Source organism: Peromyscus californicus, unplaced genomic scaffold, assembly GCF_007827085.1.
Source record: "Peromyscus californicus insignis strain IS unplaced genomic scaffold, ASM782708v3 Scaffold_13__1_contigs__length_99412109, whole genome shotgun sequence".
NCBI lineage: Eukaryota > Metazoa > Chordata > Mammalia > Rodentia > Cricetidae > Peromyscus > Peromyscus californicus.
The window spans coordinates 8,031,927-8,046,451 of NW_026294424.1; the positions used below are offsets into that span (position 1 = coordinate 8,031,927).

The following is a 14,525-nucleotide window of genomic DNA, read 5'->3' on the forward strand; positions in this document are numbered from 1 at the left end:
GTATTTTGAGATGTAAGCAAAAGAATGGCAAATTCAAAGCCAGCCAGGGCAACATAGTGAGATCTTGTCTCAAAGAAAGAAAGGATTTTTTTTTTTTTTTTTTTAGGTTTTTCGAGACAGGGTTTCTCTGTGTAGCTTTGCGCCTTTCCTGGAACTCATTCTGTAGCCCAGGCTGGCCTCGAACTCGCAGAGATCCGCCTGGCTCTGCCTCCCGAGTGCTGGGATTAAAGGCGTGTGCCACCACCGCCCGGCGATTTTTTTTTTTAAAAGAGGGCAAAGCTGGGCATGGTGGCACATGTCTTTAATCCCAGCACCTGGAAGGCCGTGGTAAGTAAATTTATAAGTTCAAAGCCAACCTGGTCTCTATAGATAGGGCTACACAGTGAGACTCTCTGAGAGAGAGAGAGAGAGAGAGAGAGAGAGAGAGAGAGAGAGAGAGAGAGAGAGAGAGATTTATTTTATTTATTTATGTGTGTGGTTGTACCTGCATGAGTTTAGTTCATCACATCTGTGCAAGTGTTCATGGAGGTCAGAAGAGGTCAGATTCTCTGGAATTGGAGTGACAGCATTGTGAGGCGCCAGATGTAGGTGCTGGAAACTGGATCCTAGGCTCTCTGAAAGAGCTGAGCCATCTCTCCAGCCTCTTGATTCTTTTTTTTTTTTGGAGCTGAGGATCGAACCCAGGGCCTTGTGCTTGCTAGGCAAGCGCTCTACCACTGAGCTAAATCCCCAACCCAGCCTCTTGATTCTTTTTTTTTTTTTTTTTTTTTTTTTTTGGTTTTTGGAGACAGGGTTTCTCTGTGTAGCTTTGCGCCTTTCCTGGAACTCACTTGGTAGCCCAGGCTGGCCTCGAACTCACAGAGATCCGCTTGGCTCTGCCTCCCGAGTGCTGGGATTAAAGGCGTGCGCCACCACCGCCCGGCTCAGCCTTTTGATTCTTAAAGGAAAAGTACATCCCACTACATGACAACAGCATTGTCTCCTTCTGGTGATCCTTCATCTAACCACCTGGGTTTTTCCTTAGTGGCAGTGGACCAGGGACACTGTGGCAATCACACTGACTTCTAAAATGAGAAGACACTCCCTCTCCAGCTGACGTCCTTTGTGTGCTTTACGTTGCTCACACAGAGCAGGAGCTGCAGGCTGCCTGCCTGCTATTTTTTTTTTAAATTTATTTATTTATTATGTATACAGTGTTCTGCCTGCATGTATGCCTGCAGGCCAGAAGAGGGCGCCAGATCTCATTGTAGATGGTTGTGAGCCACCATGTGGTTGCTGGGAATTGAACTCAGGACCTCTGGAAGAGCAGCCAGTGCTTTTAACCCCTGAGCCATCTCTCCAGCCCAGCAACCTGATATCTTAGTTATAGTCCTCAATACTGATTTTCACAGCATTTCTTTTGAGGGTTCCACCTGCTATGACAGCTAACTTCTGTTTATCATATTGATAGTTTCCTTTGTAAACAAATCACACAAGATACGTTGTGTTCATTGTAGCATCTTAAGATAACTCGAGGGGAGGCCTCGAGAGATCCTTCAGCATTACATGCACTGGTTGCCCTTGCAGAAGACCTGAGTTGACTCCCAGCACCCTCACTGTGGCTCATAACCTGTAACTCCAGTTCCAGAGGACCTGATGCCTCTTCTCACTTCCTTAGGCACTGCACACATTTGGTGTACATATTCAGGCACACACACACATAAACTTTAATAATAGATTTTTTTGTTGTTTTGGTTTTGTTTTTGAGACAGGGTTTCTCTGTGTAAGAGCCCTGGCTGTCCTGGAACTTGATTTGTAGACCAGGCTGGCCTCGAATTCTTTTAAGTTTTTTTAAAAAAAAAACCCAAGGGGGAAAAAGAATCACAGTTTGTCTTGGTTACTTTTCTATTGCTGCAATAAGACTCATGATTAAGGCAACTTTGAGTTTATTGTGGGCTTACATAGGTTCCAGAGGATTAGAGTCCGTTACCATCATGGTGCGGAGCATGGCAGCAGTCAAGCCAGGCATGGAGCTAGAGCAGTAGCTGAGAGCTCACATATTGACCCACAAGCAGAGGTAGACAGAAGTAACGTGGGAATGGCTATGAGCTTTTGAAACCTCAAAACCTGTCCCCAGTAACACACCTCCTCCAACAAGGCCACACCTCCTCGTCCTTCCCACATAGTTCCACCAACTGGAGACCAAGTATTCAAACATATGAGCTTATGATGGTGATTTTCATTCAAACCACCACATAGTTTAAATCTAAATTCTTGGGTTGGGGATAGCTCAGGTAGTATAAACCCAAAGACCTTAGTTCGATTCCCTGCACATCAGAGGTGGGGAGGTGGTTTGTAATCCTAGTGATGGGGAAACGTAGACAAGAGGATCCTTAGGGCTCACTTACCAGCTAGCCTAGCTGAGAGAGGGGTGGGGGATGGCCAACACCTCTGCTCTGGAGGTTTCAGTTAGCAGTGATTGGCTGTTTGTCTGCTACACCAGGCCTTGGCTACCATTGATACAGATAGGGCTTGTTCAGCCGACCTTTGATGTTTCTTTTCTTTTCTTTTTTTTTTTTTTTTTTTTTCTCTCGTGATAGGGTTTCTCAGTGTAACAGTCCTGGCTGTTCTGGAATTCACTCTGTAGCCCAGGCTGGCCTTGAGCTCAGAGATCAGCCTGCCTCTGCCTCCCGAGTGCTGGAACCTTTGGTGTTTCAAGAGCTTAGATGGGACCTACCTAGCCAGACTCACAGTCTGAAGGAGTCAGGAAGTTAGTTATGTCCTCTGCAAGTCCCTGACCCCAGGCACACAGAGTAGGAATTACCAGTCAGTGGGTTGGCATTCTTTTGGTTGGAATGTCTTTGTCTCTGGGTCCCTCATACCTTCCATCTCCCTGTGGGCTGAGAAATCAAATAGAGGGGCCCCAGGTGGCGAGATGGTGGAGAGTAAGCTTTTTTTTCTTTTCTTTTTTTCTTTTTTATTTTTTTATTATGTAGCATTGACTCTCTTGTCCCAGCCTCTTAAATGCTGGGATTACATGTGTAAACCATCACACCCAGGCTCTGGAGACAGAGCACTCTGCTTGCTCAAAGCCTTGCCCACCAGTCTTAAATTGCTGAAGAGATGGTTTAGCTGTTAAAAGCCCACACTGCTCTTAGAGAAAACCTGAGTTTGGATCCCAACACCCATTAGGATGCCTCCAAAGCTCCTTTAAAACTCCAGCTGCAGGATATCAGAGGCCTCTGGTCTCCACAGACACCAACACAAACACACACACACACACACACACACACACACACACACACGATTAAAAATGAAATAAATCTTTTTAAAAGTTAAAAAAAAGTGTTGGAGAGTGTTTGTTCTTTTGATGAGATAAACACTGTCTGCTGATGCCTTGACCCAGAAGAACACAGTGTAGGCAGAGCACTTGCCCAGCCACGTGCAAACTCTTGGGTTCCACCCCAGCACCCTAGTAGCAAGAGAACTGCAGGCACACATAATTTGTATACAATTTTGGGGGTATGCAGACCCTCTTTACTTTGTCCTCCGAATTCGACGCAGCATTTACCGAGGTGAATTCTGAGGTACAGAGTGGGGAAAGGACTGTTCAAGGGAACAGATGCAGTTAGTTGCAGAGCTCCAGGAGCTCAGAGGTGCGGATACGGATTGGAATTGTGTGTCTGTGGATTTGGAGGACTGTGCTTGAAAGGGAGGCTGGCGAGGCGAAGGTGTGGCTTTGTCTAGCCCCGCCCCCTCCACCGGGCTGGGGCGTGGCCTTCCTCCGACCTGCTCTGGTCCAACATGGCTCCGCGGTTGTGCATCATCTCTGCAGCGGCACGGCGGCTGCTGGGGAAGCCGGGACCCCGCGCTGGGGACCTCGCCGCTGCGGCTGCTGTGCGGTGAGAGGCCGACGGGGCCGACCGCGTGCCCGGAACAGGGGCAGGGGTGGGGGCTGGAATGAAGAGCAGACTCTTGGGTTTAGAATTTCGGGGGTTAGAGGCGGAGATGCCAGGATGTAGGCCTTAGGAGAGTCTGAGAAAGAATGAGGGAGGTGAAAAGATATGGGTAGGGTTTTGTTTTTTAAACAGGTTCACACTACATGTGATTCGAACTCGGAATCCTCTTGCCTCGGCCTCCTAGATATTACTGGCGTGCATTACCATGCCTTGCTGGGCAGGTTCTTTGTCCTGTTTGGGACCTGAGTCTGGGCTGAGAATAAAAAATGAGGTGAGTGGGAGGGACAGGTCTTGAGTACTGGAGCGGGGACGAAGGCAGAGGACAGTGGCAGCAGCCCTCTAGTCTGGCCTTTGTGGTTTAGCACGCGCTGGGGGCTTCTGGGCCTGGCAGCTCCTCCCTCAGAAAGTTCTAGGAGGAAGGAGAGGAGGACTGAGGTACAGTGGGGATTCCCAAAGTGATTCCTCACCCTGCACTGTACAGTGGGTCAGCAGAAGTGGGTTAGAGTTGTTCAAGGTCAGTCTCTCAGCCGTGCGGAGGCTGCTCTGGATGTAGGACCCAGGTCTCATGATGCACCCTGCACTTTGCACCACCGCTGGTGGCCTAACAGAGAGGCTGGGCTCTGGCTGCGCAGGGCTTGGCTTCCCCTGACTGGCTCTCGGCTGCTCCTCCCTCCACCGTGCAGGGTCCTGTACTATCCCCGTCTCTGCACTTACCACCCTGAGCACTTCTGACCCCGTGCTAACCTGTCGTTCCCTAGTCCTTCTCCTGTTTGCGCAGCCGTACAGGTTTGAGGACAGGGTATGTGCAAAGAGTATTTGCTAAAGAAGTGAGAACACCTGTCCTCACACCTGTGGAAAGGAATCCGCGCTCCTCCTGCCCCAGCCCAGGAGTGAAGCCATATAGTCCCATTAGATCACTGTGCGCTGGGACTTTTGGAAAGCTGAGATATCTGAGTTGGACGTGTGCCCTTCACCTCCATGCTGGATAAAGAGGGAGAAGTTGACATTGGGAAATGAGCCTGGAGTGTACCTTGTAAACAGCCTTTTGTGGAGGGATGACCTTGGGCAGAAGGAGGAAACAGGATGTATCCGATAGGATTGCAATGTGTTGCTAGAAAAAGAATTCAGGAGCTTAGGTATGCTAGGCTAGTGCTCTTTCTACCAATTAAACCAGAATATTTCTAGACTTCATTGGATTGTTGAGGATTAAGAAGCCATGCTTGTGTTTCCCATTGCCCAAGCCTATGCCTCAAGCAGTTTCTGTCATGGTGAGAGCTGAAAGGCTATCAGGAAGACAATCTTTTAATTCATTAAAATACTACTTTGAGCCGGATGGTGATGGCGCACACTTTTAATCCCAGCACTTGGGTGGCAGAGGCAGGCGGATCACTGAGTTGGAGGCCAGCCTGGTCTGCATATCCAGCTCCAGGACCCAGGACAGTTAGGACTACATAGAGAGACCATGTCTCATAAAACAAAACAAAACAAACAAACAAAATTATTTTAGGGCCTAGAGAGATGATGGCTTAGTACTGATTGCCCTTTCTGAGTACCCGGGTTGATTCACAGTTCACACACGTGACCACTTACAGCTGTCTGTAACTCCACCTCCAAGGGGTCTTCACAGGTGCCAGGTGTGCAAGTGGTGCGTAGACACACGCAGGCAAAACACCCACGTATAACATAATTTAAAATTTATTTTGTGTGCACGTGCAACTGAACACTTGTGTGTGTGTGCATGTCCGTACTGTGGCACATGTGTGGAGCTCATCATGTGGCTCCCAGGCATCTAACCCAGGTTGTCAGTCTTGGCAGCTGGTGCCTTTACATTTCACTGGCCCAAGATCATCTATTTTTTTTTCTTTAAAGAAATTTTACTTTTATTTATGTGTGTATAGAGAGGAGAGAGAGAGTGAGAATGTACACATGAATGCAGGTGCCCACTGAGACCAGAAAAAGGAGTTCAGTCTCTTAGAACTGGAGTTCCAGGCTGTTGTGAGCTACTGATGTGGGTGCTGGGAACCAAGCTTGGGTCTTCTGCAAGAACACTGTGTTCTCTTAACCACCAAGCCGTGTCCAGCCCACGGATCACCTTTTTTTTTTTTTTTCACTCCTTCGGGACAGGGTTTCTCTGGGTAGCCCTGGCTGCCCTGGATCTCGCTCTGTAGACCAGGCTGGTCTCGAACTCACAGAGATCCGCCTGCCTCTGCCTCCGAGGGCTGGGATGAAAGGCGTGCGCCACCATCTGCCCTGCACAAGATCGTCTTTTAGGAGACCGTGTTTCCCTGAGGGAGGGAGACACTGAGACTGAGAAAGGAGCAGAGTCAGTTGGTGGTAGGATTTTTTTGTGTGGCGGACACCCGGGGGTCACAGAGGGGGGGGAGGGGTTAGAGGCAGCCTGCTGCTTCTAAGTTTGGGAATCCTGGATGATTCTTGGTGACTCTGGTTTCTTTCTGTGTAAAATGGGTAGGGTGATCCCTGCCATGCACTGTGAAGACTCTCAGCACTTATCTACAATACTTACCCTCAATGATTTGCATTTTTTCCCCCCCCCGGCCCCGTGTTGAGACCTGACACCACCCGTTCTTGTTGACCTTCAGCCTGCGCCCTATCTTTCTGGAGTCACTCTTGGGGCTGGCTGTAATACCAAAGATTTGGGGTAAAGAGACTGCATGGCCAGCACTTTACTTGATGAACCATCTTGCTGGCCCCTTCATTGTTTTGAAATTTTATTGTAAGAGGAGAGGTGAATATGATTACAACACATTGTACAAAATCCTCAAAGAATTAATAAGTTAAAAATAAATGTACTGGGAGGATTAACTTGTATATAGTAGCTGCTCAATAACCAGTGCTATTTAGGGATAATGGTTCATGCTTGTATTCCTATCACTGATAGACTGAGGTAGGGGGATCATGAGTTAGAAGCTAGCCTGGGATATATAGCAAGACTCTTTTGAAAGAAAGAAAGAAAGAAAGAAAGAAAGAAAGAAAGAAAGAAAGAAAGAAAGAAAGAAAGAAAGAAAGAAATTCTTGTTACTCTTACACTAATCTTGTTGCCCAGAAGCCTTTAGTGAGTTATAAAGGGTGGTTTGGCTTGTTTGTGTATGTGTTTCCCCTTATGTCACTGGGGCTTGAACACAGGACGTCACACATGCTAGCCAAGCTGTATCTGCAGCTACAAACTTTAGTTCTTATAGCCAAAAACACCTCTCTCATGATAAGCAGAACTGTGGTTCCTTTCTAAAGTCAGCCAGCTCAAATTGAGAAGATGTTTCAGGACCTACAGAGAGCTGAACTTTCTAGTCTAGAAGGTTCTGAGGTTCTCGGGCCACTGCACTCGGACTGTTGACTTCCATTGGCAGTATGAATGTGACGTCTACAATAACTTTTCCTAAGGAGATGGAAATGTTCTTGTCTAGATCAAGTAATTTCTGACCTATTTTGTCGGAAGCATTGTGCGAGGTCACGTGGGGAATGGAAGGATGATGTCTGTGACTTGCTGTATAGCTGTGGGAAAAGACAAGGCTGTATGAAGCTAAGGTAAAACTATGAGAGTGTCTCATGGGAAAGGGCTGGACTGGTCTAGCTGGGGCAGATATCTTTCATTCTTCTCGACTGGGGTTGAATTTAGGGCCTTGTGAATGCTGGGCAAGTGTTCTATCACAATGCCATATCCCTCGCCTTTTTGACATTGATTTTGAGACCTAGTCTTACTAAGTTGCTTGAGCTGGCCTTGACCTCCATTTGTAGCCCAGGCCTAAGGTAAACTTGGAATCACCCTGTCTCAGCCCTCTGAGTCCTGGGGAGTCTCAGGTAGCAGCTGCCATTCCTAGCTCTGTAGGCCCTTGTTATTCATTTGGTTAGGGTTTTTGTTTTAAGATTTAAAAAGTTATTTGCTTTATTTATGTGTGTGTTGGCATGAGTTTATGTGGACCATGTTTATGCAGGAGCCTGCAGAGGCCAGCTCTCCTGAAACTGGAGTTGCAGACTGTTGTGAGGTGCCAGGTGGGGCTGGCAACCAGTTCCAGGACAGGCTCCAAAGCTACACAGAGAAACCCTGTCTTGAAAAACAAAAACACTCAGGAGGCAGAGCCAGGAGGATCTCTGTGAGTTCGAGGCCAGCCTGGTCTCCAAAGCCAGTTTCAGGAAAGGTGCAAAGCTACATAGAGAAACCCTGTCAGGTCCACTGTAATAGCAGTAATTGCTATTAGCTGCTGAGCCATCTCTCCAGCCCTTGTTTTGTGTTTTATATATAGCGTAGCTATAGCTCTGTAGCTATAGCTGGCCTGGAACTCTCTCTGTAGACCTCACAAGGATCTACCAGCCTCTGCCTCCTGATTATTGGGATTAAAGGTATATGCTACCAAACCCAGCCTATTTTATCATTTATTATTGTGTGTGTATCTGAGTATGGGTTTGTACATCTAAGTATAGGTCAGGTAGGACAGTGGGTCGCATCGGGTTCTCTGGAGCTGGAGGTGGTTGTAAGCCACCAGGCATGGGTGCTGGGAACAGAACTCAGATCTTCTGTAAGAGCAGTAAGTGCTCTTAACCACTGAGCCATCTCTCTAGTCCCATTAGTGTTTGTTTGATTTGTTTTGGGGACAGGGTATGTAGTCCTGGCTGTCCTGGAACTTGCTATGTAGACCAGGCTTAAAGATGTTTGCCACTATGCCAGCAACTTTAGGTTTTGGGGTGTGTGTGTGTGTGTGTGTGTGTGTGTGTGTGTGTGTGTGTGTGTGTGTGTGTTTTGAGATAGGGTCTCATATAGCTTAAATTTTACTATTTGCCTGAAGATGACCTTGAAATATTATAGGCATACTTCACTAAATCTGCCCTGTGTAGACTTTTAAAAACTCAGATTGGGGTTGGAGAGATGGTGTAATAGTTAACAGTGCTGGCTGTATAACCATAAGACCGGAGTGTGGATTTCAGCATCCATGTGACAAGCTGGGTGTGGTCTCATGTGCCTGTAGCCATAGTACTATAGTGGACAGAGACAGGAAGATCAGTGAGTCTTGCTGGCTGTCAGCCTAAGGGGGTAAAAAGAGAGACCCTGTCCCAAAGGACTAGAGGAAGAACCAGATGCCCTTTGCTTATGTGCACAGATGTGAATATACCAGGACACTCACACTCTAAAATACAGATTGTAACCATGCATGGTGCATGTATATAACTCTAGCACTTCCAGGCAGGAGGATCACCAGTTTGAAGCCAGCCTGTGTTGTACAGGCGGTTCCAGGCTAGCCTAGGGTGAGTAGTGAGACCCTGCCCCGCCCCCATAAAAAGTTAAATTGCTAGGCCTGCCTCATAATCACATCCTCGAGCTTTTATGCAGTATTCTGGGATGGAGCCTGAGAGTTTTGAATAAGTTCTTAGGCCACGCTGACAGAGCTCCAAAATTACCAAATTTAAAGGGAGCTAGAATCTCAAATAGAGATGTGGAGATATTTGGACTTATCTTTGTGGGCATCAAGTAGAGGAATGACATGAAAATAAGATTTTATGGGCCAGGTGGTGGTGGCGCACGCCTTTAATCCCAGCACTCAGGAGGCAGAGACAGGCGGATCTCTGAGTTCGAGGCCAGCCTGGTCTACAGAGTGAGTTCCAGGACAGGCCCCAAAGCTACACAGAGAAACCCTGTCTTGAAAAACAAAAACAACAAAAAGTGCTTTATGGTTGGGGAGATGGCTAAGTAAAATGCTTGCCATGGAAACGTGAGAACTCGAATTCAGATCTCCAGCATCCATGTAAAAAGCTAGGTGTGCTAGGCGGTGATGATGCACGCCTTTGATCCCAGCACTAGGGAAGCATAGGCAGGTGGATCTCTGAGTTCAAGGCCAGCATGGTCTGCAGAGCGAGTTCTAGGACAGTCAGGGCTACACAGAGAAACCCTTTCTCCAAACAAACATAGGTGTGACGTTTCCCTGTAACCCTTAGTGCTGGGAGGAAGGGACAGAAGACTCCCTCAGCTCGCTGACCAGGTTGTCTTGCCACATCAATGAGCTCCAGGTATAGTAAGAGACTCTTACAAAAACTTAGGATAAGCCGGGCGGTGGTGGCGCACGCCTTTAATCCCAGCACTCGGGAGGCAGAGCCAGGCGGATCTCTGTGAGTTCGAGGCCAGCCTGGACTACCAAGTGAGTTCCAGGAAAGGCGCAAAGCTACACAGAGAAACCCTGTCTCGAAAAACCAAAAAAAAAAAAAAAAACTTAGGATGGAGAGCAGTAGAAATGATACCTGACACCAATCTCCAGCATATATACCTGCACATACACACAAATGATGCTTTTTTTTTTCCTCCTGAGACATGGTATCCCTGGAACTCACTCTGTAGACCAGGCTAGCCTCAAACTATAGACCAGGCTGGCCTCCTGGCCACAAATGATGCTTTGAAGAATAGGGTGTAGGTCAGAGGTGGAGTTCTTGCTTGGCATATGCCAGGCCCTGTGTTTTGTTCTAGCACCACAGGAACCAAAATGCTTTACAAAGATGAAGGGGCAGATTAAGAAAAGGGATGACAGTGACACAGAGAGACCCTGTCTCGTGAAACTTTAAGAAAAAGAAAGCAAAGAAGGGGGAAATGGGAACGAGAGATCCATTAGGAAGTTAGAAGCAGCGTTGTTAGCTGTACTGTCGTGCTGGGCCTTTTCTCTAATCGGCCCATTCCTCCAGCCCCTTTTTATAGATGAGACTGGGGAAGCTAAGCTAGCGTTGGAACCTGGGTTTGTCCCAGTGACACTGACAAGTTCTTTAGTCTCTTGAGCACTAATTCTGCTGTGGTGGTTAGAATGCAAAGGCCCCTGAGTCTGAGTTCGCATTCTAGGTCAAGGTCTCTTTAACTTTCAGGCTTTAATCTCGCTGCCTGCCTGTCTGTCTGTCCATTTGTCCATCCATTGTCCATCTATATATCATCTATCTGCTTTTATCTGTATCTATTTGCATCTATGCCCCATTCCCATTCATTTATCTCCCAAACATAGATTGAGCATATGCTGTATGTTAGCCTTGCTTCGGTTACTGGAAACACAGCAGAACATACCAGATCTACCCTTGTGAGGCTGTATCTGGTGGGAAGACAAACAATAAATAAAGTGTAATAATTGAACAAAACAGGTTTTTTTTTTTTTGGTTTGGGTTTTGTGTAATTTTTTTTTTTTCAGTGCTGGAGATGGAACCCAGGATGTCTTGCATGCTAGGTAGCTCAGGCATAGCACTTTAGATGGTCCTGTAGAGCAGCAGTTCTCAATCTGTGGGTCATGACCCCTTTGGGGCCAATTGACCCTTTCACAGGGGTTACGTATCAGATATCCTACATATCAGATATTTGCATTAAGATTCATAATAATAGCAAAATGACAGTTATGAAGTAGCAACAAGAACAATCTTATGGTTGGGGGTCACATGAGGAACTGTAATAAGGGTCGCAGCATCAGGAAGGATGAGAACCACTGCTGTGGAACAAAACAAGGGGACAGAGTGAGAAAGACTGGGTGGGTCAAGGGTGGGAGAACATCAGGAATTCACTGGAAAAGGAAAATCTGGACTCTTAAAAATGTGCACTTGAGGGCTGGAGAGATGCTCAGTGGTTAAGAGAGAGCACTGGCTGCTCTTGCAGAGGACCTGGATTCAATTCCCAGCACCCACACAGTGGCTCCCAACCATCTGCATCTCCAGGGATCTAATGTTCTCTTCTGGCGCCCATGTGGTGTACCTACATACATTCAGGTAAATACTCACACACGTTAAATAAATTAATCTTAAAAAAAAAAAACTCACTTAAAGATGTTGGCTTGAAATTGAGATACCTCCGGGGTCTGAACAAGTCCCTTATTAGATTTTTATCTATATAAAACATCTTCCTGGGGGTGAGAGATGACTTAGCAGGTAAGAGCACTGGCTACTCTTCCGGAGACCTGGGGTTTAATTCCTAGCATCCACATGGTGGCTCATAACTGTCTGTAATAACTCTAGTTCCGGGGGAATCTGACACCATCTTCTGGCCTCCAGGGAGCCAAGCATGGAAGTGGTGCATAGACATACATGCAGGCAAAATATCTATATACGTAAGATGAAATAAAAATTAGTGAAAAAGGAAAGACCTAGCTGGGTGGGCTGCCCTGTCTTGCTTTCTTAACACAAGGGGAAGCAGAATGGCAGGAGGAGATGGAAGGCATCAAAGCCCCAGGGACCTCCCCTCCCCTCCCCTCCCCTCCCCTCCCCTCCCCAGCCTTGAAGCCCCTGGCTTGCTCTTTAGGATTGGCCACGGGATATTTACCTTGGCTACTGCTGAGGTTAATGAGTTACTGAGAGCCTAGCTCTGGAGCAAAGGTCTTGGTGGGCAAATCGAGCCACTGTCCTCCCTGTCACCTGTCACTCCTGGGGAAGCAGCCCCACCATTCAGAGCAAAGGCCGTGCCCTTCTGAGCCCCAGCTGAGGGACTGCTTTTCAAAAGCGCTGGTCTCTGAGTTCCCGTATGACCTTGGCAAGTTCCCTAAACCACAAGCTTGTGCTTCATCCTGAAGTGGCCGTACTAGAACCCACACTAAGAGGGTTGTATTGCTTCATGCAGCTCCTGCAGTGAAGAAGCTCCCAGAGCCTGGCTCAGAGGCACCCTAAGTGCACCATGTGTCCACCCACCTCAGGACACTTGTCCTTTTGCTTCTTGCAAAATACATGCACAATAACTGAAAGAGACAGTGACTTTAGAAGTGCCTAAGCCAGCGTTCTTTTCACTTTATGAAAATTTAAATATAACCATTCTTGAAAATTATTATGGTCCAGCTTTAATAATCTTCCCAGAGGCCCAGAAGAGAAACTACAAATGGCGAGAATTATTTTCAGGAAAAGAATCTAAGTACACCAAGCACTTTGTCCGTCTACTTATTCCTCTGGGATAGAATCCTATCTACACAGCTTCAGTTTTGTTTTCATGCCTAGCTCCTTTCTTGCCTGATTTCTCTACATTTATCTGCTGTCCCCTCTAAGTTTATCTTAATTCTCTCATCTTAGTTCTGCCCCATCTTGGTCTTTCTCATCTCGTTCTTCCCCATCATCCATTTTGTTCTTCTAGTTCTCCATCTAGTTCTCCAGTCAAAATCCTCCCTAAGTCTCTGAGGTGTACAGTTATATATCAATGCAATAGCAGTGCTCTAGCTAAAGCAAGGTCATCAGGCTTGAATTCTTATAGGGTCATAAAGGCAGACAAGAGTTTTTCCTCAGGCACTGACCATCAGGCTTTCTTTTACAACCTAAAAGGGGAATGGTAAAGGAGAAGGTCAATTAAGCTAAAATCAGTTATTAATATATCAGAAAGAGGGAATTTATGTGCTCAAACTGCATTCCTAGAAGTGGTTAGGTAAATGTTAGGAGTCTATAATGTTAGTATAAATACCACTAAGGCTGTGTAAGAAAGGAGGGTCTGAGCTTAATTTACCTTATTTCAGGAGATCGTTTGGCCTTGGATGCTTGATAGGTATTTCAGATAAAATACACTGTTTTGAGTTCTTGGAAGCATACATAGCATGCAAGAAAATCATTGCAGGAATTGGCTAATATATATACACACAAAAGCTAAAATATCACCAAGACTTCTTTTTCGAGACAGGGTTTCTCTGTGTAGCTTTGCGCCTTTCCTGGAACTCGCTTTGGAGACCAGGCTGGCCTCGAACTCACAGAGATCCGCCTGGCTCTGCCTCCCGAGTGCTGGGATTAAAGGCGTGCGCCACCACCGCCCGGCTCACCAAGACTTCTTAAGCCATGGCTTGACCTTTCCAAGTAGTAGCTTTTGTGATAGTAGCTGAATTCCATTACGTTTTCCTGTGGTTTGCAGCAAACCATCTACGCCTTCCCTCTCCCAGGTAAGCAGCATAGATTCCTCATTTGCTGTTGGTTACTTGTTGTGACCAGATACCTGACAAGGAGCAGCTTAAGGGGAAAGGGCCTACTCTGTTTGATGTACAGTCCATGACATGATGTGTCATGATGTGGCTGCTCGGACTGTGTCTGCAGTCGGGAAGCAGAGACGGATTCAGGTGCTCCTCAGGCTTTCCTTCTCCCCCCTTGCCTCTTTTATTCAGTCTAGGTCTCTAGCCACTATGCTGGGTGAGTCTTCTCAGTTAAGCCTCTTTGGAAACACCTCATAGACACGGCCAGAGGTGTGTCTCCTAGGTTATCCCAAACCCAGTCAAGTGGACAATGGAGATTAGATATTACACCCTTTACTTCTGGTTTCACTTCCTGTAGGTTTAGTTATCTGCTAGCAACGCTTGTCAGAAAATATGAAATGGAAAATTCCAGAAATAGACCACATCCACAAACACTTTATTACAGAATAATTGTTTTAGTTCATCATTATAATTTCTTACTATACTTAGCTTATAAATTAAATTTTATCATAATTATAAGTACATGTATATGAAAAAGATGCCTTACTTATAGATTCAACTTTATTATAAGTATGTGAATATAGGAAAGAAAATAGTGTATGCCATGTAAAACACTTTTGGGAAGGATGATGACTCAGCCATAAAAGAATTTACCAAGACATGAACAGAGAACTTGCTGAAATACACGGCAAGAAAG

The 14,525-nt window shown here is 46.5% G+C and overlaps 1 protein-coding gene and 1 non-coding gene across 2 annotated transcripts in view; one reads left to right on the forward strand and one right to left on the reverse strand.

Moving 5' to 3' along the window:
• Positions 1-660: 660 nt before the first annotated feature.
• Positions 661-733, reverse strand: Trnaa-agc (transfer RNA alanine (anticodon AGC)). The gene has a single exon. It is a non-coding gene; the product is annotated as a tRNA-Ala (tRNA).
• Positions 734-3,747: 3,014 nt separating this feature from the next.
• Positions 3,748-14,525, forward strand: part of Nipsnap1 (nipsnap homolog 1) — a 28,225-nt gene continuing 17,447 nt past the window's right edge. The window contains exon 1 of the mRNA XM_052736384.1: positions 3,748-3,881. Within this exon, the coding sequence (XP_052592344.1) occupies positions 3,784-3,881 (98 nt within the window). The 5' untranslated portion in view covers positions 3,748-3,783. The remainder of the gene's footprint in view (positions 3,882-14,525) is intronic.